At 39.1% G+C, this 27,433-nt stretch overlaps 1 protein-coding gene across 1 annotated transcript in view; it reads left to right on the top strand.

The window, feature by feature from the left end:
* FMN2 (formin 2) overlaps nt 1–27,433 on the top strand; it is a 399,341-nt gene that overhangs the window by 346,275 nt on the left and 25,633 nt on the right. The window contains 1 exon segment of the mRNA XM_058309485.2: nt 16,803–16,952. Within this exon segment, the coding sequence (XP_058165468.1) occupies nt 16,803–16,952 (150 nt within the window).

Raw genomic sequence — 27,433 nt, 5'->3', positions numbered from 1 at the left:
TGTGTGCTACAACTTAGTTGAACCTTGGAGACATCTTGAAGAGTGAAATGAGCTATACCCAAAAGGACCAATATTGATTGACCTCACTGATATGAAATAATTAAAATAAGCAAACACATAGATTCTGAAGAATCTAGAATATAGGTCACCAGGAAATGGGGTAGGAATAGAGAATAGGAAGTTAATGCTTAAATTTTATAGAGTTGCTATTTGGGACAACAGAAATGTTTTGGTAATGGGTGGTGGTGATGATAGCACAACTGTGTGAACATAATTAATGGCACTGAATTATATATTTGAGTGTAGTTAAATGGTGAAATTTTAGGTTGAATGTAAAATAAAAAGAAAATAAATGTGTCAGACAGTACAACACAGAGAGTGAACCTGAAAGCAAACTGTGGACTATAGTTAATAGTACAGTAATAAAGATGTTCTTCCATTAATTGCAACAATTGTACCACACTAAAGCAAGAGGTTTATAATAGGGTGGTGGTATGAAACTGTGTGTACCCCAGAAAATCATTTTTGTAAAGCTAATCCATTCCTGTGGATGTAAACCTATTGTAAGTAGGACATTTTGATTAAGTTACTTCAGTTAAGTCATGGCCCAAAGTGGTCTCACTCCTTTTACTGGAGTCCTTTATAAGAGAATGAAATTCAGACACACAGAGAGAAAGTCATGGAAACCAGAAGCTGAAAGCAGTGAGACCAGGAAGAGAACAGAGAGACCAGCATATGCTGCCACATGCCTTGCCAGGTGGCAGGGGAGCTGAGGATCGCCGGCAGCCGGTCCTTGGGAAGAGAGCACTGCCTTGATGAGGCCTCAGTTTGGACATTTTCCCAGACTCTGACAGTAAGCGAATAATTCCCATTGTTAAAAGCCAACCCATTTTATGGTATGTGCTTTCAGCTTAGCAAACTAAAACAAATGATATATGGGAACCATGTATTTTATGTGATTTTTTGTAAACCCACAAATTCCTTAATTAAAAAGCGAGCAAAGGAATGAAGTTCTGCTACAACGAGGATGAACCTTGAAGACCTCATGTTAAGTGAAATAAGCCCAGCAGAAGAGAAATATTGTATGGTTTCACTTATATGAATTACCTAGAATAAATAAATTTATGAAAACGAAGTAGAGTACAAGTTACATGGACTGGAAGGGGCCTTGTGAGAGGAGTGGGGAGTTATTGCTTAAGAACTATGGAGTCTCTTTTTTGAGGTGATGAAAAAAGTTGGAGTTAACAGATGTTGGTGATGGTAAGTATAATACTGTGAATCAATATCACTTATTTGTGCATTTGAAAGTAATTAAAATTGGAAAGTTTGAGTTTATATATATGTTACAACAACTAAAGGTTTCTAAAAAAATCCATTGAGACTTCTTTTGGGAGCTGGTATGTAGCCCATTTTTATAAATATTCATATTTGCTTGAAAATAATTTGTTGAGTGTGTGATGCTATAATTTATCAATTCTCAGTTGCACATTTTTTCATGTTTTAACCTCTCTGCAACTGGGATGCATCTTACAAAGTGCTGCATTTTGCAATTGACGTAGGCCTGATTTAAAATTAGTTTCTTCCACAGAGGATTTGTGTTTGTTTTTGCCAGTCAACTGAGGCCACTGTCAACTGAAGCCACTTTAAATTAACTTCCCTGCTTTTGCTGGAGGATTTTACATTGTCTCTTGTCTGCATTGGTAGTATGAATTCAGATGGAAAACCTGCATGATGTTTGTCTGGCTTATGATATAGATTTTCAAGGGAGCTTTTTTTTGTTTCATCTGTCTACCCAGTGCCAGAGTTGAGATAAATGAGTTTCCTTACTGTTTCTTTCTGCATGAGAATTTATTTCTCATTTTCTTTACATGAGTCCTTTGGTATCTTGGTTTATGGTTTGGTGAAGTAAGGGATGTGACGGTGAGGCTTCTATTAAGTCTACTCATTTTGGGCTATTTTTCTTCATTAGTATATTTAAAATTATGTTTTAAAAATTCAAGACATGCTAAATTATGTTGAATTATGAAATATGGCATATTTAATACATTAAATTTATTATATTTTCATATCTACTTCATTACTGTTTTTTTACTTTTGCATATTTTATTTTTTTTATTAAAGTTAATAGATCACAAAGAACATTACATTAAACACAAAAAAAATAAAAAACATAAGAGGTTGCCATATACCCCACTCTCCACTTCCCTACCCCATCATTTTTGTAAATGTATTTTTTTGTAACAAAAAAAGTTACATTAAAAAATATAAGAGGTTCCCGTATACCCCGCCCCCCCATTCCTCCCGCACCAACAACCTCCTCCATTGTGTGGCACACTCATCGCACTCTGTGAACACATTTTGGAGCACTGCTGCACCACATATAATAGTTTACCCTGCAGTTCACACTCTCCCCCAGTCCATTCACTGGGTTATGGCAGGATATATAAAATCCAGCATCTGACCCTGCAGTATCATTTAGGACAACTCAAAGTCCCAAAAATGCCCCCACATCACATCTCTTCCCTCCCTGCCCTCAGCAACTACTGTGGCCACTTTCTCCTTCTCAATACTACAATTTCTTTTATTACAAGTCACAATAGTTTTATAGTAGAATATCAGTAAATCCACTCTAATCCATACTCTCTTCATCCATCATGTGGACCCTGGGATGGTGATGTTCACTCCACTTCTAGATCAAGAGGGGGCTTAGATTCCACATGGATGATGGATGCAGTTCCTCTTCTCGCAGTTACTGACTTTCTTGATTGCTCCTACTCTCTGGTTCACTGGTCTTTCCCAGGTCAGCTGACAGGGAGGTGAGGATGGTCAATCACCACACCAGGGAACCAAGAGTGCCTACAACCTCATTACTGGTTTTGAGAAGCCTGTATTATCTCCCACTGTAATTGTGGATTTGTTGTATAATTTTGTAAAGTTTTTAACCTATGTATTTTGAAACTATATAGTTTTATCATCAAGGTACAATATTCTTATTTATCATTCTGTGATAATCTTTATGTGCATTAGTACTTTTTACATTCGATGTTATATTGCTTAATACTAATAATTCTTCACCAGCTTGCTTTCACCAAAAAAAATTTCCCTGGCAAATGTCTTTTGTAAGCAGCATTTGTATAAATTTTTACTTTGATATACAGTGTGAGACTTTCTTTAATAAGTATTTTTCACTTTTTATGATTGCTGATTTATTCCTCCCAACTTAGTAGAGGCTTAAGGGTGTGTGTATTTTTCCTTTGTTTTTTTTTCTCCTTTCCTGCCTCCTGCTGGATGGAAACATTTTCCTTATTCCCTCCTTTTGACCCTGTGCTGGAATTGTAATTTGTAGATTTTTTTTACTGCTGGTATTTTAATGGTTATCCTTACCATAGACAGAAGTTACTATTTTCCCTCCCAGACAATACAAGCAATGCATACTTTGTCCTGATTTCCTTTTTCTTGTCTTGAAATTTAGTTCCACCAGTTTTAAGCACAAAAATCAATGATCATTTAGGAATTAATATACATTAAACAAATAACTATATTTAATGGATTTCTCTTCTTACTACTGTTTCTGGATCCTTCTTCCAGAATAACTTTTCTTCTTCTTTTGAACATTGCTTTCACTGACAATCTCCTATTATGACTGCTTCCTTGACCCATGAGCTATACAAAAAGAAGAGTGTTCATCGGCTCCTCTGAATTGTTTTTTTTTTTTTGCTTGTATCCTTGTTGGTTTTTTGTTTGTTTGTTTTAGGAGATATCGGTAACCAAACCCAGGACCTCCCATGTGGGAAGCAGGAACTCAACTGCTCGAGCCACATTCTCTTCCAAAGCATTTTGTTTAAAGGAGGTACTAGGGTTTGAACCCAGGACCTTATACATGGGAAGCAGGTGCTCAACCACTGAGCTACATCAGAAGTGTATTTTAAAATTTCCAAAAGTAAAGGATTTTCAAAGTTGTCTTTTATTTTTCTACCAAAAATACATAAATGTTACATAAAAGAAGAAAATCTTCTTGAGAGCGATTCCTTGTGTTTTTTGAGACTTGCTTCATGGTCCAGAAAATGGTTAATATGTGTAGGTACCCCAGTTGTGCTTGAACACAATTTGCATTTATCCCAGTGTTAGATGCAGTGGTTTATGTCCATTTATTATTTTATTTTATTTTATTTATTTATTTATTTTTAAAGATTTATTTATTTATTTAATTCTCCCCCTCCCCCGGTTGTTCTCTGTGTCTATTTGCTGCATCTTGTTTCTTTGTCCGCTTCTATTGTCAGCGGCACAGGAAGTGTGGGCGGCGCCATTCCTTGGCAGGCTGCACTTTCTTTCGCGCTGGGCGGCTCTCCTTAAGGGGGGAATTCCTTACACGTGGGGCTCCCCTACGCGGGGGACACCCCTGCGTGGCAGGGCACTCCTTGCGCGCATCAGCACTGCGCATGGGCCAGCTCCACACGGGTCAAGGAGGCCCGGGGCTTGAACCGCGGACCTCCCATATGGTAGACGCACGCCCTAACCACTGGGCCAAGTCCGTTTCCCGCCATTCATTATTTTAATCTCATTTAATTTAAATGGCTCAAAATCCACTATCTATGGTAGTATTTTTTTTGGCTTTGATCTGTTAGGTATCGAGAATGTACAGTAAAGGCTCCAGTATTATGGGAGATATGTCCCTTTTTGCTCTGTGTATTTTGAAACATGTTTTCTGCACATACAAGTTTAGAGCTGCTCTACCCTTGTGGTGAACTAAATCTTGTTTTTAATACCAACTTTCTCTAGTAATGTTTTCCCCTAAATTTCTTTTTTGTCTGATATTAATATACCATCTCTTTTTGGTTAGTAGTTATTTGTTATATCATCTTACACAACTTTACTTTCCTACTCTCTATGGCTTTTGTGGGTATAGAACCTAATATGGAAGTTATTCCTGCTACCCAAGTATATCAATCCCAATTATGGACTCAGTAACTGGGTAATTGACATCTGGGTCTGGCTGTGGACCCGATGTGCCCACTGTCAGCTAGACTTTAGGCAGGCTTCCATTCTTACCTGACCCCTGGGCATCCCCCATGAATGGAGGTAGCTAGGGTCAGGCTTTGGGCCTCTGGATATCTATATGCCTGCTCAGACCCCAAGTCCAGTAGCCCTTAATGTCTGGGTATATCCCTTTTTCCAGTGTATGGTCAACAAAGGACATGTTGCAGGTTCTTTTGGGGAAGGACTGGGGAAATCAATACAATATATATTTGCCATGGTGTTTTCAGGTCCTGAATTACAGGAACTCAACCACCCGTTCTATCAGTGGTTCTGGATCTGAAATTGGCTCAGCTGTGGGAACGAGCAAAGGATTGTGACTTTTATTGGCGTGACCGTGCTGAGCCTCCAGTGCCTCCATTCTTGCCCTCCTCTTTAGCTGTAATTGTTAAGCAGCACCCTTGATGTTTGCCCTGAGGAGCCCATGCTGTTGACTGTCCCACAACTCCCTTGGGCAGCCCTCCATCTGGCCCGTTGTTAGGTAATTGTGGACCCCTGTTTTCTAGTCACTGAGCCCCCCACCACTTGGCCCATTTCTTCAATCCCCCCCATGAGTTTTACATGCCCAGCTCTGTGACTGCCTCTCTTGCCATTGTCACTGGCCCACAGGGACCTGGTTAGTGATGTGATGCTGTCCCCTTCTCACCAGAGCATTCCTGATGGCCTTGGTGAGTGGTAGCCCTCTAGGTCTTTTTGTGGAAGAACCTACTGCTTAGTTTTCTGGCCTCACATTGTGTTACCTAAGTGGCATGCTCATTTTTTTCAGCCTCGTTCTCCCCTACTCTGCTGACTGCCAGGGCAGCTTGGGCGAGTGCACATCTCTCCGTGATAGCCATCTCTTAGCCCAGCCAGAGCCACTCCCTGTCTCCCGCCACCACAGACTAGCTAATTCTTGCAGCATCTTGGATGCACAATATCTTTCCTTTCTTATCAGGCCCAGCACATCCCTTGCTGGTTTACTTTAATTATTGTCCTGGCAGCCAGGAGAGGAGCCAAGGTAACTTCTGAGGGGCTCCATTTCTTTCACTGTAGGAGAGGGCCTTCAGTATTTTCTGGCACAGAACAAGTGCTAGCCCTTGCTAGGAAAGAATGGGCTGTCTCTACAAACTATTGAAGGGTTCCGGGTCTACACAACTCGCTGTTCAGATGCCTCCATCCCTTATTTCATGCCTCAAGTTTTCACAAGCAGGTGAAAAGTATGCCTTGACTTTAGCTTAGCAAACCTGCCTTGACTGAGTGTTTAAATACCTCTGGAGCTCTGCAACTCCAATTTGTTGCTCAACTGCCTCAGTCCTTCCACTGCGTTGAGTCCTTACTCTCTTTGGTAGCCTCTTTCCAAGCTACCAGAGAGTCCCTCTAGCTCTCCACATAGTCCTCAACTGTGTGTTAATGTCCTCAGTCTCTCGTTAGCCCTTTGTAAGTACCAATAAAGCATAGCAGTAGTCCACTAACTCCACTATCTTCGTAGTCAGTTTTCTCACCATGTTTTTCAAATGCTGAATCATGCCTGCGAGGGCATTTCCCACACTAGGACATTTCCTCAAGTCAGCTCTGGTGAAATCTTCAGCACTTGGTTGACCCCACGGGCCAGGAACTAACCACATCCCCCTATGAATCAGGACAGCAGTGGGGTGAGTGAACCAGGCCCAGGACCCTGTCTTGCTGCTTGTTTTCAGACCACTCTTGGCACTACTCCTCCTCGGGCAGGTCCTCCAAGAAGCAAATGCCAAAAGAGCATCTAGAACGTGAGAAGGGAGCCAGAGGAAGTGAGGACAGCTGTGCCACATCAGTGCAGAGTCCACCATTGTGGAAGAAAGGAAAGGGAGGAGGGCTAGGTAGGAAAAGTCTCCAGTTGTAAAAAAAAGTTTTGGCAGAGCTGATGGGAAGTCCTTGAGCCAATGTCACCCTTTAGAGGAGTATCATGTGGCCTAGGATTGTGCCTTCATCCGTTACCCTGTACTTAGTCATTGACTGATAGCAACATTTGGCCCCTCTGCCAGTGATGTGGTCTGTTGCAGAGCACGGCAGTGGAGACCCTTGCTCAGCTATGTCTGCAGTTGGAGGTCTGGGACATCTCAGAGGTACAGTCTCATGGCTGTCACAGAAATGATACATTTTTATTTATCTTATTTTTTTTAGTTACGTATTGATTTATTTATATTCTGCCTCGTTCCAGAAATAATTTCAAAGCAGACATCCATTAAAAACTCCAGTTAATGACAAAGTCATGGGATTTTAAACACACAAAGGAATGCAGTTGTCATACGCTTTGGCTTTCTGTCTCCAGAAGAAATCTTTTGCAGAATCTCAACACAAAAAAGCAGAGCTAGTGAGTTTGGAGAACTCCTGAACCACGCTTATGGGGTCGCTAGGCCTTCCTGCAGTTTATAGGAGAGGTTCAGCGACTTTTCCAGAGTCACACAGCAAACTGATGGCAGGAATGGCAGTCCAGACCTCCTGATTTCCAGTCCAGGGCTCCATGGCCTAAACCATGGTGTCTCCTTAGACATCTCCTGAAAATGAGCTCCAGTGGAGACAGGCAGGTTTGCCATCTAATGGGATTATCCACCTGAAACAAGACTCAAGAAAGGAAAGTCAGTCAGCTGGAAGACCACTGGTTCACGGAGCCTCGCCTCCAGGGCCTCAGGAGCAGCCCCTGGAGGGAGCGTGAAAGCAAAATGCAAATAGTGAGAGATCTGTTTCAGGAGAGATGTATTTCTCTTCTTTTTCAGGGTTACTCTGAAATTAACAATTATTAAATTAATACTTTACCCCTTTCCCAAATAATGCGATACTTTCAATGTCGTTAGCTTCTCTCACATACTATTCTCTTCATCTTCCACGTATTGTTTACCAATATTTTCACTTTGCAAAAAATTTTTGTGAAAGATGTAAGGTCTGTGTCTAGGCTTTGTGAGTTTTTCTTTGATTTTTGCATGTGGACATCCAATTGTTCTAGTACCGTTTGTTGAAAAGACTGTGTTTTCTCCATTGACTTGCCTTTGCATTTGTTAAAAATCATTCTTCTATATTTGCATGAGCCTATTTCTGGGCACTCTGTTCTGTTCCAGTGATGTTTGTTTCTTTTCTTTTACCAGTATTCTGCTGTCTTGATGACTGTAGCTTTCTCAAAAGTTTTAATTGAAATCAGGTAGTGTGGGGGTCCTCCAGCTCTGTTCTTCATCAGTAGTATGTTGGCTATTCCATTTCAATGTCTTTTGCCATTTCGTACAAATTTCAGCATCAGTTTATGGATATTTTTTAAATAGCTTGTGGAGATTTTGACTGGGATTGCACAGAATCTATAGCTCAAGTTGTGAAACTTGACATCTTAATAATATTGAGCCCTCCAATCCATGAACGTGTAATAATATCTGCTCTTTCATTTAGCCCTTTCTTGGTTTCTTTCACCCGTGTTTTATAGGTTTTTTTACATATAGGTCCTTTTCATATTTTGTTATATATTTTTTAATGAGGGTAGGAAGCCAATAGAAGGGAAGATTTTTGATGGTGAAAATAGGAAACAATTATTTCAGTATTTTCCTTCAGGAAGTAGTAGTGAATAGGATAAAGACCAGACAGGTTGAGAACTTAGTCTTCATTGATTTCCCGTGGGAGATGAAGGTGAAATTATGAAGTGATATAGATAGAGAAATGTGTGGGTAATGCAAAATTGTGTATATTAGTAAAGTGGGGTTTTTTTGTTTTTTGAGAGGGCAGAATCAAGGCTTTAGGAAGAATGGAGATTAGTTTAGGAAAAAATTCTGGAGTAAGTATAAGCAATAGGACACAAGAGTATTGACCTTTCCATAGTCGATCAGAGTTTTAGGGACTTGGTTGCTGCTTCTTCAGTATCAGCATAGGTCTCGCCTTACATTGTCAGCACAGGGCCAGCCAGCATCTGGAAGTTTTCAAGCTTCTCTTCTATTATATGAGCTGATAAGGGTTCCTGCGTTGAATTACCTTTTTTCTAAGAGCAGTTGGCTGCTTTGAGATCACAGTTCTTCATTTTAAGAGAAAAGAAATACCAATTTGTCCTCCCACCATTCTGAGTTCCTCTGATTTTCTGTGACCTGGAGCAGAATGGTTGGCTTTAGGATACTTTGTGCTTGTTAGAAAACCTGGAAGACCTCTCACCCTGCCTTTCAGTGATGAATGAAGGGGATTTATTCTTCCTATTTGGAGTTATGAAACTTGTTACATTTCATTTGGGAGTTTGAGATTATTTTATAAATCCCAAAGAGGAAAGGATTATGTTTATAAACTAATCTCTTCCCCTGGGTGTGATGCCCTTTGATTACATTAAACTCAGCCCAGGGGCCTTTGATTAGATTACTTAATAAAATCGATTTAGAGCTTTTGCTTGGGCTGCATCAGTAAGGTGTAACTCAGGTTGGGTCTCCTCCCCCTTGCTGGGGCTGGTAGAAATGGAGATACAGAGAAAGACTGCCAGAGAAGACACAGGAAGAGAGCTCTGTCATTTTCGATCCTGCCATGTGACAGTAAGGAGAAGCCTCAAGCAGCTGAGGCCCCAAGGAGAGATGAGCCATTTGCCTGATAGCTCACAGCTGAAATTGGGAAGAGAGCGGAACAGCACGGCAGATATAGGAGGCCCTCAGAGACAAGCCCCTGCCAGCTCGCAGCTGCAAAGGGGAAGAAAGCGGAGCAGCTGAGCCACTGAGAGGGTGCCTCGAGGGGAAGGGGCGCCCTGGCAGAGATGGCCGCCATCTTCCCTCACCACGTGGCAGCCGACTTTGGTGGGAAAGCACCTTGTACGGTGCCTTGAGCTGGGCTTTTCACAACCTTGGAACTGTAAGCTTTTACCCCAGATAAATCCCTTTTATAAAAGCCAACACATTTCCTGGTACTTTGCATTAGCACCCCTTTGGCAGACTAATACATACTCACAGGGTCATACAAGACCCTTTTGGGGTAAAAGGAGAAAATAGAAATGATGATGTTTTAGGAATCCAAAGATTACAGCTACTTATGGAAGGCTTTAACTAAAAATAGATCTTTTCTCCTGAGATTTTAGTTTGTTCTGGAGAATAATATTACAAAATCCAACATTGCACAATAAAAAAGGCAAAAGCAAGGGAAGATTTATGATGATGATTCTTGGCAGTTCATTTAAACTGGTATGCTCTCTTGGCCTTATATTTAATAGTGAGATGCTTTAAGTTCTTTTTCCTGCCTATATGAACTAAATTGAGTTATATTTGTACAACTCTCATTCTGCTTACAAGCTTTCATTTAGTGCCCGGCCTTTTTGCTATATCCCAAAAGAACGATGGTATTGAGAGGATAAAGGAAGAGGAAAGGCCAAAAAGAAAACCTAGAGGAAGGCAAAGCTGCCAGGTCACTTAGACAGGGCCACAGCTAAATTACTGGCTAATGAAAAGCCCACCCATCATAGATGCATGCCTAGAAATGACCTCATCAGATCCCCTCACTCCCAGGGCTCCATCCACCAGTACAAACATAGCAATGTGTCACAATAGCCTGGACTGCCACGTTGGCAGTTGAGCCAGGGAGGGAGGACTTTGGTCCCAAGTCTTGCTGTCATTAGGTTTACAAGGAGAGTAAATTAACAAATGACCTCCTCCTGCTCGGAGACGCAGCAGACTGACAACAGCAGCTTATATCTGAATTGTGATACAACTTTACTTACAGCTCCAACTGTATTTGTGGTGGGAAGGAGAGGTTGAATTAAATGGATTTACTTCTTTTAGCAGACCTTGTTTGTTGGCTGTTGACTGTGATATATCTATTAGCTGAGTGCCTGAAAACTGTGCATGTATATGTGCATGTGTGCAACCGTGTGTGTGTATAAGTACATGAAATAAAATGCAAAAGTATAGAATATAATTCCTTGTTGTTCTTATCGTGTATGAAGCCAGAGTAAAAGGATACGTTTTTTGTTTTCTATGTAAACAAAGTGAGAGAGAGTCACTGCAAACTTTCTTCTGCGCTAAGTGGGATAAAGCGCTTGCATGAGTAGGAGGAGGTAAGTCTGAGCCCCACTGTGACACGGGCTTGCTGTGCCCGAGGAGACTGACCAAGTGGCATCGGTGTCAACTGGTATGAATGCCCTGTGGGGATACGGGAAAAGAGTGAATGGAACTATGGAACTGCTCTCCTCCACGTCTCTGTCGGAAGACTAAGCTGAGGGACTCGTACTCTGTGAATATGCCACGAAGGCCAGTGACCTTCTCATCCTGACCGCTGTGTCTGACTGTGTGCCTGACAATTCTGGGAAGCACCTTATGCTCTCCTTACAAGGCCCTTATTGAACAGGACATATTGTCATTCTCATTGTACAAATGAGGTAAAAATAAACTCAGATTTATGAAGTCGATGAAGTCCACACAGGTGTGCAGCCAGACCTAAAACCTGGTCAAATTGAAAACCCAGGTTTGTGGTTTTTTGTTGTTTTTTTTTTTATCTCTAGGCTATAAAAAGCATGAAGCAGTGAAAGTAAAAGATAAAAAGTCCCTTATATAAAATCCCTTATGTACGGAGAATGACCATAAACACATATACGGAATATCTCCTATTTCTGATGGCAGTGGGTGCTATGGAGAAAAATAAAGCAGGAATATTAAGGCAGTCCACATGTTGCAACTTTCCATTGGCTGTTCCTGGAAGAGCTCACCAGGGAGGTAATATTTGAGCAGCAACCTGAAAGAGGTTGTAGCTCTGTGGGTGGCTGCTGCACATCTCTCCAGGCAGATGGGAGAATGAGTGCAGATTCAGAATGCCCTGCCCTGTGAGACTAGGCTGACAGGAGCAAGAAACCAGTAAGCAGACGTCATATGCTATTACTACTCTAAATGGAGGGAAAGGTTTCTCTGACATCAGTTAATAAAGAGTAAAGTAAAAGTGGTGATGATTTTGAAGATCAGCCTATCTTTAGCTAAGTCACCCTAGATTGCTTTGGTTTGTATAAATGAATTCATTTAAAAAGTCCTTGTGTTGTTTTAGATATGCTTCAGATTCTTGAAGGTTAAATATTGGGGTATGCATATAATTTTCTGAAAATTCTCATGAAAGGTTTTAACCTTCTTGAAGCAAATATGTGATAGCAGAGCAATGTTCAGAGGATGTTCCACGTCTATGAGCACCAGTGACATCTGCAAGCTGTCTGTGAGGCATACCATGGCTAACTGCTTTGCCCAATACCTCCCCTCTTTTAACTGCTAAATTCAGTAGAATTGTCCTTCAAGTAAATCAATGAATAGATATTGCTTTTCTTATTATTTTTGTCCTTCCATTCTAGCTCATAGTTAACTACCTGCTCACTGATGGATTAAATGAAAGCAGTGGTGCCTTTTTCTAGAACTTCAACAGGGATGGAGGTACCACCAAATTTGGTGGGCTTCACTCCGGGTTTCATAGCACACTTGATCGGGATGATTTCTGTTTATACATGGGAAATAACTGATAGTAGAATTAAGACAGTAAGATATTTATATATAATTTATTTACAGCGAACATACTTCTCCATATTGATCATAACCTATGGTGAGAAAGTAGTAATAACTAGCACCTCCTTGGGTTGTATTAAAAAACAAATTTTGAGTCTTCTTAGTATGCACAATCCCCAGACAGAGAATGGCCTTTAAAATTGATTAGAATTTTAAAAGAATATAATTCTCAGTTTGTGGTTCGGTCCCTTTTCAAATAAGGGAATCAAAAGCAGTCTATTTTAATCTGTGGAACATAACTCATACTCAAAAACAATATCCAGTAGAGGTTTTTAAAGCAATGTTCTGGCCTTTTAAAGGTATTTCTACAATGTCATTTTTAAAGATCCTTATTATTTTTAAAATAACCTTCTGTGTATATCAGATTTTTTAAAAATTCTTTATTATGGAAAAACTAAAATATGTACAAAAGTAAACAGAATAGTATAATGCTCTCCCTTGTGCCAATCTTCTAGCTTCAACAATTATCAGTTCAAAAACCATGACCAATTTCATCCCTAAAAATAATGATGCCATAATAACATGGAATACCCATGTTCAAAATTCTGATTAGTTTATATATGTTATAGGTATTTTTTATTTTGTTATTTTGTTTTCAACAAGATATAAATAATTTCCAACCATTGTGATTAGGTGATTCTCCGAAGTCTCTTAAAAGTTCCCCTCCAACACTTTATTTTTCGCAAAATTTAATTGTTGGAAAAACTAGATTATTTGTCCCATAGAGTTTTTCCAGTCTGAATTTTCCTGATTCTATCCCAGTGGTGTAGTGTAACATGAGCCTCTATTCAGTAATTAACTGTAAATGATTGATCAGTTGATTATTTCAACCAAATTACTTCATTGGTGGTGGTGTGTTCTGTCAAGAAGGTGCACATAATGTTTGTTGTATCTTCTTGTAATGTTACTGGCCTTTGAAAATCAACAACCGGATGCATTAATTTGTTGTAATATTTAGTGTAAAATGGTGATATTTTAATCTTTTTTCAGTTATTAAATAAGATGCCTTTTCTTTAATGAGAAACTTTCACTTAGCGTAGAATTATTCAATGGTATGGTTTGTATAAGAAACACATTAATGCATGATTCTTTCCCCGTCTACCAATTTTCAGGGTAATGAGGTGATTCACTATTCCCTTTTTTGTGCGTGTGTCATAATGAGCTCTGGATTGAAACATATTTTAATGTGATTTAGTCGTTTGTAGTAACTACTCTTATTGATGTATAAAATGTTCTATCGCTAGCCATCGGGAACCTCTTTTAGTTCACTTCTAAGTTCTTTCATCATGACCTTTGCTTTCTTTTGTGATAAGACACTCCAGGTTCATTATGTACATTTTTTACCCCAGACCTGGATTGAACCATTTCTCCAAGCAGCAGTAGCCTTTTATTTAGAATGGTCTTTGAATATCACAATCTAGGTATTATTTTTTAGGAGGTACCAGGGATTGAACCCAGGACCTCATGCACAGAAAGCAGGTATTCAGCCCCTTGAGCTACACCCAGTCCCCAGTTCTAGTATTATTTATTGTCATTGAGTTAGTATTGTGACTAGACTTTTCAGGGTACAGATCTAGAGCTAAAATACATTGTTAGTTAATACTTGTATTTTCAATTCAAAATCAGGGCAGAGCTTTTGCTATCAGCTAGTACATTTTGGTTCCTTTTTCCCATGTTGAGAGTCCTGATTCAACAATCCTTCATCAATATCTCTTCTGCCATTTTGATTTTCTGAAGCTCATTCTCTAATAGATTTCTCAATAACTGATCATGGGAACAATATTCCTTGGGCTATTTTGTGTTGAAAATAGTTAATCTGTAGCCTTTATACTTGAAAATCAGTCTGAAGTATGTAATATACTTGGCTCTCACTTTCTACTTTTAGTATCTTAAATCTGTTACTCCATTATCTTCTGATATAGAGTGTTACTATCTAAATGTCTGATGATAGTGAGTCTTTCCTTTTTAAGGAATTTGGTCTTTTCATTTACCCTTTATGACAATCTTGAAAAGCAGGCATTTTCATCATTTTAAGATGAGAAAACTAAAGTTTAGAGGTTAAATTACCTGATTAATTCTGAATGAGTAATTTATGAAGAGCTAAGAGGAAATAACTAGAATAATTATATTTTACTAAGTTTGGAAGTCTGTGCACACCAATGATCTTAAAATATCTAGAGGAAACATGACACGCAAATGCTTATTAACGAAGCTGCACTATTTGAATTAGCATTTAGAGAAAATTTTTAGGACATATATACTTACATTTGTTTAATATGTAATATAAAATATATGTGTGTGATTTAAAATAATAGGTAATATACGATGTTTTTTATATGTTAAAAAATTTAACAAACACTCTGGAAATTCATTTTTCACTCACTGGACTTCTTTGAAACTATTGTTGACAATAATATCTACTTTACAGATGAATAACTGAGAAACAATAATGTTAAATGGTTTGCCCTTATACAGAATCACAGAGACAGGATGTAATATCCCATACTTTCTCATTCTAAATCCTCTGTTCTTGCCTTTACACCATTCTGTCCATGAAAGAACTTTTAAAAAGCTATAGGATGGTTGAACAGATGAGCCAGCTATTATAATTTAGACATGCCTACTACAAATAGACTGGCTTGGTCTGTAATAATCAATTTTATGAATCATAAATACCAGAGATATGGCGGAAGAAAAGGTAATCTAAGCATTGAGACCTAATTTCAGTCTTGTAGGTCATAAATACCCTTTAGGCACATAAGAAGAATGACCAGTTTTCCCATGAGGGAAATACATGTATACTTTCTCAGTTTTAATAAACTATAACCCAGATATGTCTAAACTATTTATACCCTCTGCCATCTACTCTCTTGGCAGTCCTCACACCACCAACACATTTTTGGACACATTCTAATGGCATTACCATAGCTTGTGGCAGCCAATTTCTTACATACCATATCCACTTCTCAGCTTGACACTTTCCCAGGATTAATTGACTGCATTGTGTCATTTTTTTCTTGGTAGGGTAAATAGGAGGAAATCTGTATTTCTGAGATCCATACATCTGTTCACATAGGTACTTTTTAAGTTCTGCTGAGAACTTAAAAGTTGATTCTGGGGATCTTGTAGCTCAGAGACAATCATATACCAAGTTTAAAAACAGAGCAGACTAGACACACGCTGATAACCCAAAGTCAGGGTGGCTACAAACTTGTTTTTTGTGATGCTGTGTTTCCTTTATCTTCTGATCAAATTTACTTTGTAAATCTCTTTTTAAAAAATATTCATCTCTACAAGATGTTTTTCATGTGAGTGATTTGAAATCAACTATATGACAAATTTATTTATCTTTCATCAAACAGCAGAGCATGGCAAAATCAAGTTACCTTAGAAATTTTGCTTCAGGGTAGGTCAAACTCGAGTACTGTGTAGCAGAAAAAGTATTGGCCCTAGGTCAAACTGGAAAAAAAAAAAAAGGCCAGGGTTGTTTGAAAGCCACACCTCTTGCAGCATCTCTAACTGTGACTCTGACCAGCTGCCCAGGTTTCCTCACCGGGACGCCCTCAGCTTCCATTGACGTTATTAGTCCTTTTCAGGGCATGTGCATGGAGCCAGGAGATTTTTGTTAAGTCATTTACTAGCTGTGTGTTCCTTGTCAAATAACCCTTTGGAACCTCTTCTGAGCTTCATGTAGCTGTACTTTGAAGCAGCCTCTGCAGTAGCACCTTCGGTCATCAGAATGCCACTGATCTGGCTACTGTCACTGTGTTGGCTGCCATATTAGTATTCAGTCAATCAGATTACTGAGGACTCTGATGGGATATTTTTGTCAGCATATCCTGGGACTTTTCCCCCAGCAGTATAGGAAGCCAGATAGTATATAAACGATAGGATACCATGAATACGGAATGCATATTAGTTTTGGGGGAAATGGCTGATCGTTCATTTGTTTGAGTTTAGAAAGGCAGTATAGGCCCACCACTTCCAACATTTCTGAACTTGACTACAGGTTTATTTCTGAAATATATCAGAAACATGGTAATTGATTTTGAGTATATTATTGGACCTCCAGTGTACAGAAGATTCTTGTCAGCTGCTACTATCTGTGCCCAAAACTCTAACGTCATACTGTCAGAGAACTATTGTTGGTGCCTGAAGAGTTTGAATCCTCTTGGTAATAATAACTGTGCATGAATGAAATCAGCATTTGGATGAGAAATAATATCCCATATTGGAAAGTAATTATAGCTTTTATGCTCTTGTGTATCTGTGCTTTGACAGTTTTTTGGAGACTACAGCCTATTTCTTCATGAAACCAAAAATTGGAGAGAAGGAGGTGTCCCCAAATGTTTTCTTCAGTATCTGGCATGAATTCAGTTCTGACTTTAAAGACTTTTGGAAGAAAGAGAACAAACTTATTCTACAAGAGAGGTAGGTCTTTTCATTTGCACAATGGCATTTTAAAACTGGTGTTTTATTAGAGGTGGCACCACCAGGGTTGCCCTTAACCGGAGGAGGCATCTTAAAAGAATACTGAAATTCAGCAAAATTTGCAGTTTGAGTAAAAAAGAGTCAGCAGAGAGTTGTTATGCAAAGAACAGTTGGGAAACCACATAAAACCAGACTGTGTAAGAAGGATTTAAAAATCTACTGGGATGGTAATATCCTCTCACCTCAAAAGACCTAGAACAAAGATAGTAAAGGCATGATGAACTGTTAGGTTTTGCTCAATTCATGTGATATTGTCAAAATTTCACCATTCATATCAAAATTTCCCCAGATGTTACCAAGAAACATGGATGATCGCTTTTTTTAAGAAGACCTTTCAAGATTCTTGTAGAATTATATTGCAATTCCTAAAGCAAATCTTTTTAGGAATGAAGGGAAATTTCCCCTTGTAAGCATATGAAATAAGGTCTGTGATTATGAAATCCCATGGAGGCATATTAAACAGTAAGTCATGAAGAAAGTTCACCCTCCCCGGGCAGTGTCCCCATATAGCTGGCTCTAATGGGAAGTGAAAGGGAAGCACAATTTATTTTACCCTTTGTCTTCCAAAATATATTACATCCCTTACAAATGATAAACAGGCTACTTTGAAAAGCAAGACAATTGGTCTGAACTGTTTGTATAACAACTCTGTCCCTTTCCTTGGTATAGCACCGGCTATATAATTTGCAGGGTCAGTGCAGAATGAGACTGTGGGGCCCCTTGTTCAAAAATTATTGAGAATTTCAAGACAGGGACAACAAAGCATTAAACCAAGACCAGGGTCACGGGCAAGAGGGGTCTTTGTGACCACACAGGCACACACCCGTGAAGCTGCCCTGCCTTAGTATACGCTTTACATTATCTTTTCTGTAGATAAATGGAAGGGTAGCTCAGGAACCGAAATTGATAGGGGAATGGGCTGGGATGTTGAACTTCTAGTTCAGCCTACGTCAATGTGGGAAAAACCACAAGTAGAACTGCTAATACACAAAACGGGATGACGTTCCCCAACCTGATTGTTCCCTCCTCCATACTTCTATAGTATTTGTTTTCTGTGTAATTTGCTTAATAATTAATCCTATACTGCCCAACTGTATGTGTCCTTTTATTTTATACTATGAGTTCTTTTCAGGTTTGCATTTTGGTCTTTATTTCCAATGAGAATTTTAGTTTCATCCTCTCTAGTCTAACTCTTCCTGTCACTAAGCCTTTTAGCCTCTCTGTAAATATTTGCTGATATGATTTGTTTCATCACTGTATCTGACACGTACATGGAAATAAGAACTTAATCTAGTAATGAGCATGTTTTCTTAAATAACAAATCATTGTAGGTAAGAAAAACCCAACTACAAACACCTTAAGGGAAATGAAGGACTTTATTTGTTTAGATAGTCAAACCCCTGACAGGGCAAGAAGGCCTGGAAGCAGAAATTCCAGCTTCCTTAAGTGGAGATTAGTCATGTGTGTCTCTCTCCCTCTGTGTATTTCTCTTTTGAAGTGCTCCATCTCTCTGTCCCTCTCTCCTCCTCCCCCTTTCTCCTCCTCTTCCTTCTCTCTATAGAGTGTATAGCACACTGCCTGCATGTTAGATGCTCAGTGGCTGTTTCTTCGTCATTTAATGTAAATGATCATGATTACCTACAAGGTGATGTAACAGTTTGATAAGGCATGATAAGCACCTGTAGAATGTAATCTGTAAATACAAAGTGTTTTTGTTATGACTTAGTTACTTTCTTGGTTAGGTAAAAATTCTTGGTTCTGAGTCCAAGGATGAACTCTCATTTAAAAATCCAAATGCAACATATGCCTCCATATTTGCAACATCTTATGTGAAGGTACCACTGTTTTGGTGATTTGAACAACTGACCTTTTAGTTTTCACACCAGAGTAAGAAAAAAGTTTATTTTCATATACTTGGAACTAGGGATATACAATTGTTAATAAGAAATCCTTCTTTAAAAACTTGACTTACTTAATGTCATCATTGAACAACACACAACATAGGTTATATATATATTTATATATTTAACTTAGTTAATACATATATATGTATTTAATTTTCAACCTGACTGTATCTAGAAGATGGAGAGATACTAACCTTTACTCTGCAAACTCTCTCCCTAATGACCAGGCAGATCATAATGTTAATGTGAAGAAATGGGCGATCCTCATCTCCTCTTTTCCAAGCACTAGTATCTCCTGGCCACTAATGAGGCTCTCTGGGAATAGGACAACTGGCACTCTATCAATTAGTGGAAAGAAGTACAAACTGATTAAGAACACATGGGCTTTTTAACCCTGATTAGGGGACTGTGGTGGTGGGCCCTGGGAGAGGCCTCACTTCTCATTTTCCAGGCAGAGAGTTTCACCATAGAGCCATGTGAAGTTGTTTGTGATTATTCTTTGCTCACAGGAGACATTCATGTCCATATGATAAAGGTCCTGTGGTCTTTGAGTTAACAGTCTAGCACTGGTGTGGTGTAAAATATATGGGAGAAGAGAGGAAGGACTGATTAATTCTGCCCAGAGCACTTTTGACTTACAGCTAGGAGAATGCGTAGGCTTTTCAGAGACAATCCAGGGAGGTGAGGGCTCTGGCAACTGGGCCCCAATCCCGTAGTGTGTAGTGTGGCCAAGCATGATTTAATTTTTAGTAGGCTTAAGACATTTGAATTTAATAAATCAGCTGTGACATGTGTAAGGATTATGTTTAGAGTGTTGTCTAATGTCATTTACTATTTACCTTACCTTGAGAACCAAGAAAAAGGATAGTGATTACTCTGATTGCTCAGGCATGTAGCTAGCAAGTCCAGTTTCAGCCCAGCTGAAATCTGTCATTAGAGGAAAAGGATTTGAGTTTTTGGTCTTAGTATGTTATACATTAAATTGGATAGTGCCTCATGCCATGTTATCATTTCTATTTCCAAAATTTGCATTCGAGTAAGCTCTATGTTCAGATTTAAGTATGATGTTATTGGAGTAAGTTTAAGAAAGAATTGACCACTTTCCAAACAATTGAAAATAAATATCAAGAATGGAGGAAAGGAAAGAAGGTTTATCATCATGTAATAATATATATGCTTGTAGTTTAGTTCCCAGGCTGCTAAAACAGATACCACACAGTGGACTGGCTTAACACCAGGAATTTATTGGCTCATGGTTTTGAGGCTAGCAGACGTCCAAAACTGAGGCATCAGCCAAGCGATGCTTACTCCCCAAAGACTGTGGTGTTCTGGAGCTGCCAGCGTCCTTGGTCCTTGGTGCTTCTGTCACATGGCAACACACAGTGGCATGCTCTCCTCTATCTTCCGGGTTTTCTTGACTTCCAACCTCTGCTCCCTGCGGCTTCTCCCCTGCGTCCAGTTTCCTTCGCTTATATGGACTTCAGCCACATTGAGTCAAGACCCAGCTCCTTCAGTGGGGGCACATCTTAACTAAAACACCTCCAGGGAAGCGGATTTGGCTCAATGGGTGGAGCGTCCGCCTACTACATGGGAGGTCCAGGGTTCAAACCCAGGGCCTCCTGACCCATGTGATGAGCTGGCCCATGTGCAGTGCTGATATGCACAAGGAGTGCTGTGCCACGTAGGGGTGTTCCCCGCATAGGGGAGTCCCACATGCAAGGACTGTGCCCTGTAAAGGACAGCCGCCCAGCGCGAAAGAAGTACAGCCTGCCCAGGAGTGGCACTGCAAACACAGAGAGCTGACACAGCAAGATGATGCAACAAAAAGAGACACAGATTCCCAGTGCCGCTGACAAGAATATAAGCACACACAGAAGAACACACAGTGAATGGACACAGAGAGCAGATAACTGGAGGGGAGGGCAACGAAAGGGAGAGAAATAAATAAATTTTTAAATTAAATTTAAAATAAAAAAACACAAAAACGCCTCCAAAGATGTTCCTTACCCCAGGACCAAGGCATGCAACCTGGCCATGCCTTTTGTGGGGGACATGAGTCAATCTTCAAAAGTTGCATATGCAAATAAAATTCCCTCTTGGGCTGCTAGTTAGTATTATTGCATTGTGGTGATAAGCGAACTTGGCCATTTAATTTACTCCTTTCATTCAGGCGTAATTTCAAGGGAAATGACTTATAAAGGTATCTTCTCCCCAGTGCAGATGTCCTATAGCTGAACCTTTGACAGGACAGATGACAAGCTAGATAGAATGATGGCTAATGGAGGCTGAAAGTTTATGGGAAATCTGATCTATGTTTATTAATAAGAGTAATTAACATGCATGAAGACATACTAGGTAGTTCACTTATTTATTCAATCATTCATTTATTTATGCCTTACTATGTACTGGGCAAAAGGTCCCAGTCATATGGCCATACCATTTAGTAAGAGAGGCAAACAATGAAAAGGTAAACAAACACATTGAAAACTACAGGTTGGAGTTAGTCCTATGAAGAAGATAAAAAGTAGATCATTTTGCAGGATGAAAAAAAGAAAAGATTTAATTTAGACAGGGGGTCAGAGAAGGCCTTTCCTGAAGAGGTCACAGTCATCACACTGACACCTGAAGGATGCGAAGGAGTGGCCCTGTGCAGGGACAGGGAGGAGCAACCTGGTGTGCTGGCACTGCCATGCCAAGTTCAAGGTCAAATGGCAGAAAAGATTCAGTGCACTCCAGGGAAGAAAAAGGTCATGAGATAAATCTGATGAAGTTGGCGGGACCTGATCATTTAGGCCTTCGTAGCCCAGGAAGAAGCAAGCCCTGGGAGGAAAGGAACCTTGAACTCAGAAGGAAGCAAGACCCTGGAAGGGAGGAACCCAGGAAACCTGAACCCTCACAGATGTCGGCAGCCATCTTGCTCCAACATGTGAAAATAGACTTTGGTGAGGGAAGTAGCCTACGCTTTATGGCCTGGTATCTGTAAGCTCCTCCCACAAATAAATACCCTTTATATAAACCAACCAATTTCTGGTATTTTGCATTAGCACCCCTTTGGCTGACTAATACAGGTTATATTTGAGAAATATTTTGCAAGTCGACCTACAAAAACTTCTCCTAGGTTTCTGACTGGGCAAATTTTGAGGTTCAGAAAATACCTCCTCTAAATTGCAGCTCAGATACTAACAAGTCAATGTTAATCAGTATGTCAGAGGTCAAGAAAGCAGCTTCCCTTTCTTCTAAAATGCTTCGTAAAAAGCTGAGGTTAGAAAAATATCTGAATCCCTAGATACCAGGAAATTCAGTTTCTAAACTTAGTTCTCCTAGAAGGATACAGAATCCCAAAGCAAAGTTGAGAGGGAAAATCTTTGCATTTGTTTCTATATCTTGCCATGTTCCAAGAGATGTTTTCTAATTTTGGGGAAATCTTCCTCAAAAGCCTCAGATTCAAAAAGGGAAGAAATGTAGTATTAGAGGTTCCACTTCAGCTCCCCAATGGAGAATAGGGACCAAGAGCCAAGAAAATAGCTTGTCTAAAAGATATTTTAGCTTGGGTAAAGATTTAAACTTTGTAGCATGTTAATGAGTTTGTAGAGGCTTTTAGTGTATCTAAACAATTATTAGTTTTCCTTCAGCATTTAATAATTGTTTTATATCTGAGCAAAGCAATATAAAACTATCTTGGGTCAAAATATACTTCCTGGAGTAAGAGATTTAAAATTACCCCTTAAAAATAGCAACATATTCTTATATAGGGTAAATATAAGTTCCTATGCAAGCCTGAAGATGTTATTTATAAAGCGTGCTTTTAAATATCTTAAGGATGCCCCAAATGGTTATTTCTGCAAGAGGAAAAGGACCGGGCTGTTGGGTTTGTATGATGTCAAATTCACTGATGCTCTGTTTGCGTGGACTACTGCTGGAGCCTGGATTTTTAAGATCATCTCAAACTTAAGAAATCAAAGGCCGTCCACAGCTCACGGCCACTGCAGCGTTCTCTGTGCTGGCCCTGACCCCGTTGGCAGAGGAATTTGGCCAGCAGTGGATCCTTCCTCCTGCTCTGCTTCAGAATTTTACTCTCAGACACCACCCATGTCCTCGTGTGTGGAAGTAAAGCTTTAGAGAAATGGAAAATGTGTCTTCTTCACTTAAAACTGTGGGGTGGTAGGATAACTAATGGCTCTTCAGAGACAAGTCATGAGAGATAAGAGTGGACGGGATTGCCTCTCCAGTATTTTGGCCCTACAACAGGTTCCAAGCTGGTGACAGACATTGGATGGTTACTTTATTTGACAAAGGGTAATTAGCTCACTTGGTTTGTCTGCCCAAGTCTGATTAAGATTTAGAAGTAACCTTGATAAGGCCTGAAGCTCAGTTCTAAGAGAATCATTTGCGAAAGCTTGTGCTGAGCATGTATGTGCAGTAGAAGGATGTGAACGGGCCCAAGAGTGGAGAGCAGAATTGCATTTTGAGAACTAGAGTTCAACATTGGACATAAAGAGAAAAGGCTCAGGGTTCGTGTGTCTTGGAAAAAGGATGACATAATATTGTCTTGGAAAGTAAGTGAAATGACAAATAAGCACATGAAAAGATGCTCAGCATCTTTAGCCATTGGCAAAATGCAAATCAAACCACAGTAAGATACCACTTCATGCTCATTAGGATGATTCTAATAAAAAAGAGGGTAACAATTGTTGACATAGAGTTGGAGAAATGGAGCTCTGATAGAGGGCTGGTGGGAGTGTAAAGTGGTATAGCCATTTTGAAAAACAATCTAGCAGTTCCACAAAAAGTTAAGCATAGAGTTAACATGTGACCCAACTATTCCACTCCTAGGTATATATCCAAGAAAAATTAGTTAACATGTAAACTTGTACACAAATGTTGAGCAGCATTTTTTCATAATAGTTAAAAAAGTGGAAACAACTCAAATGTCCATGCAATGATGAATGGATAAATAAAATATGGGTTGCCCATAAAATAGAATATCATTTGGCAATAAAAAGACGTGAAGTACTGATACATGCTGCAACATGGATGGATCCTGAAGGCATTATACTAAGTGAAAGAAACCAGTCACCAAAGACGACATTTTGTATGATGATTCCATGTATATTAAGTGTCCAGAATAGACAGATCCAGAGCTGCAGAGAGTAGCTTAGTTGTTGCCAGGGCAGGAGGGAAGAAAGGAATGGGGATTGACTGCTAATGAAGTTTCCTGAATTTGAAAATTAGATTGCAGTGATGGTTATATAACTACACAAATATACTGAGAAACATTGAATTGTCTGCTTTAAGAGGGTGAATTGTATCTCTTTTTTTTTTTTTTAAAGAAAAAATGGAAAGTAAGTAGAATCCTCACATTAGAGGTCTAAGCATAAAAGTGGACTACAGTTGAACACAACCACAACCTTCAGCAATCTGTATGTTCACAGTTTTGTAATCCTACATTGGTTCCTTCATCTTCCTGCCTGGCATGCCTCTGACCATTTCCTCTGTGCCCAGGAAGTTCTGTATGTATTTTTAAATTTTAAATTTTTAATTTTGATGATAAGGAATTTTAATATGGTGTGAGGTAGGAATCTGCTTTTTCTTCACATTTGCATGCCTTTTTGGCTGAACTTTCAAAGATTCCACATATAAAAAAACCACAACTTTGAATCAAAATGAATATTAAAAACATTTAACCTTGTGACAAACTTACTCTACAGAAGCAAGAAAAACAGAGTGAATAGTAGTAACAGCAGTATATTTCTAGGAAAGAAAGCAATCACTTATTTCCTTTATCATAAAACAGAAATCAGTGAGTCAACATTTTAATAACACTGACCAAGTTATTTACTGTTTAAGAATTTGCTTTACAAGTTGTGTCTTTAAAATGTATATATCCATATATTTGGATTAAGTTAAATTTATACTTCAAAAACATTTTGCTCAGAATTCTAATCTAACCAACTTATCAGAATTCTAATCTAACTTATCAAAGCATAGTCCAAATACTATGCAGTAATGCTACCATTTAGATTTATATTCCTTATCTGAAAAACTTATCTCACAAATAGGAGTTTTGCCCTGTTTCTCCAGAATAAATGTCCCTATGTCTATGACTTCAAATGATAATCAAAAAAAGGCAGATTCAGATAATTGATGTTATGCATTTCCTTCATCGGGCTTTGATAAAAACAGAGCCATCTGGTGTTGGAGCACCATCTTCCTTCTCACTTACAGTCTCTACAGTCCCAGAAGCAGACACAATAACTATTGTTTTATTTGTTGAAGCTGTCTTCTGTTTCTCAGCAATAGCTGCACAAACAGCAACAATCCCATCACTTTCAGAGTCATAGTCAGGAATTGACTTTGGTGAGAAATCCGTTACTTCTGCTGGTGATTCACTTTTTTTAATCCTCTGTGCCACTTTCTGCTGATCCTGGAGTGTTCTTGTCTAAGAAAGGTCTTCTTTCCATATTTCAGGGTTCATCAGATAGATGTGAAGGGCTATTTGAAAACTTTGAATTGCTTCTTCCATTTCATCCTTCAGCTCTCTGTTGTCTTATTGTTCTGTTGCCTGTCTTCTTCTTCTTTAGCTTCCCCTTCCTAATAATCTTCATTTCTAAATTCGTCTCCAAATCTCTCACCCTTGTTTTTACTTTCAGGCTGAGGCATCCTTAGTATCACTTACAAATCTTGTCTTTTAGTAACATATTCTATCAGTTCTTGTTTGTCTGTGAAGACTTTGAATGCACTCATTTTTGAAGGACAGCTTTGCCAGATGCAGAATTCTTGGCTGGCAGTTTTTATCTTTCAGTACCTTAAATACATCATACCACTTTTTTCTCTTCTCCATGGTTTCTGATGAGAGGTTGGCACTTAATCTTATTGCATTTCCCTTGTATGTGATGCTTTGCTTTTCTCTTGCTGCTTTCAGAATCCTCTCTTTATCTCAGATATTTGTCATTCTTAATAATGGGTGCCTTGGGGTAGGTCTATTCGGATTTATTCTGTTTGGAGTTGTAGCAGTTTGATATTATTGATGAATCCCAAAAAGAAATACTGGATTATGTTTGTAAACTGATCTTTTCCTCTGGGCATATTAGATTATATCAAATTCATAGGTTTACTTGAGTAATTATGTAAACCTCTTGTGCTAGTAGGGCGTTGAGTCTCCACCCCTTGGTGGATGGGAACTCACAGATAAAAGTCATGACAAAAGACAGAGTTAGGGATTTTTTATGTTGGAGTTTCATGCTGAAACCTTAAGCTGGAGCCCCAGGAAGTAAGCACAAAGAGGAAAGAGAAGCAAGCCCCAGGAAGGGAGGAACCCAGGAAGTCTGAATCCCCACAGATATTGGCAGTCATCTTGCTCCAACATGTGAAAATAGACTTTGATGAGGGAAGTAATTTATGGCTTATTGCCTGGTATCTGTAAGCTCCTATCCCAAATAAATACCTTTTATAAAAACCAACCAATTTCTGGTATTTTGTATCAGTACCCCTTTGACTGACTAATACAAGGTGCATTGTCCTTCTTAGATATTGATACTTATATCCTTCCTAAGGGTTGGGAAATTCTCAGTCATTATTTCCTCAAATCTTCTTTCTGCCCCTTTTTCATTATCTTCTTCTTCTGGGACACCAATAATGTTAATGTTTGTGCATTCTGCATTATCCTTCAATTCCCTGAGATCCTTTTCCACTTTTCCATGCTCATACTTTTCTCCTATCTTTTCCAGTTCAGATGTTCTGTCTTGGAAATCATTAATTTTATGTTCAAGCAATTCAAATCTGTTCTTATGTGCCTCTAATGTATTTTTAATCTCACCCCTATCGTGTCTTTCTTTCCCATAAGATCTGTCACTTTTCTTCGCAGTCCTTCAAATTCTTTATGCTCTTCCTGTGTCTTCTTAATATCCTTTGTTTCTTTAGTCATATTTTCTTTAAAATTTTTGAAGTGATTTAGGGGAGTTGTGTGATTATCATTGATTAATTGTTTAAATCCTGTATCTCTTTAGGACATTTGGTTTATTCTTTTGGCTGGGCCATCTCTTCCTGTTTTCTAGTATGGCTTGTAATTTTTGCTGATATCTACACATCTGAATATGTGGTGTATTTACTCTGATGGCTAACTTCTCTCTCTTGCCTATTGTTTTTTTTTTCCCCCACAGCTCTTCTTTGATACTTGGTTCAACTTATTCTCAGTCTTTAAAGTTTCTCAGCTTAAGTTTTCAAAATTGGGCCAGGAACTCACTAGTGGGTGCAGATTTTCTCCCAGGGGTTGGGTACAGAGAGAACCTACAATAGGTTTTGTCCATGCAATTTCCAGACTGGCCAGCAGATGGTGCAAGGTGGCACACCTTTCCACTGAGGTTTTCAGTCTTGAGCTTTCCTGTGTTTCTGTTGAATCTCCAGATCGGAGAGTCAAAGCGGGTTCTGCTGGCAGAATTCACTGAAGAAAATCATCTCAACCTTCCCTCCCTTTTCCCTTGAAACAGCTAAGAGGAAGGAAGATGTCTTCCCCTAAGT

The sequence above is a fragment of the Dasypus novemcinctus genome, chromosome 13, assembly GCF_030445035.2.
Source record: "Dasypus novemcinctus isolate mDasNov1 chromosome 13, mDasNov1.1.hap2, whole genome shotgun sequence".
In the NCBI taxonomy this organism is placed as follows: domain Eukaryota; kingdom Metazoa; phylum Chordata; class Mammalia; order Cingulata; family Dasypodidae; genus Dasypus; species Dasypus novemcinctus.
Note: the sequence above shows the minus strand (reverse complement) of the source record. Positions and strands in the feature narration are given on the sequence as shown.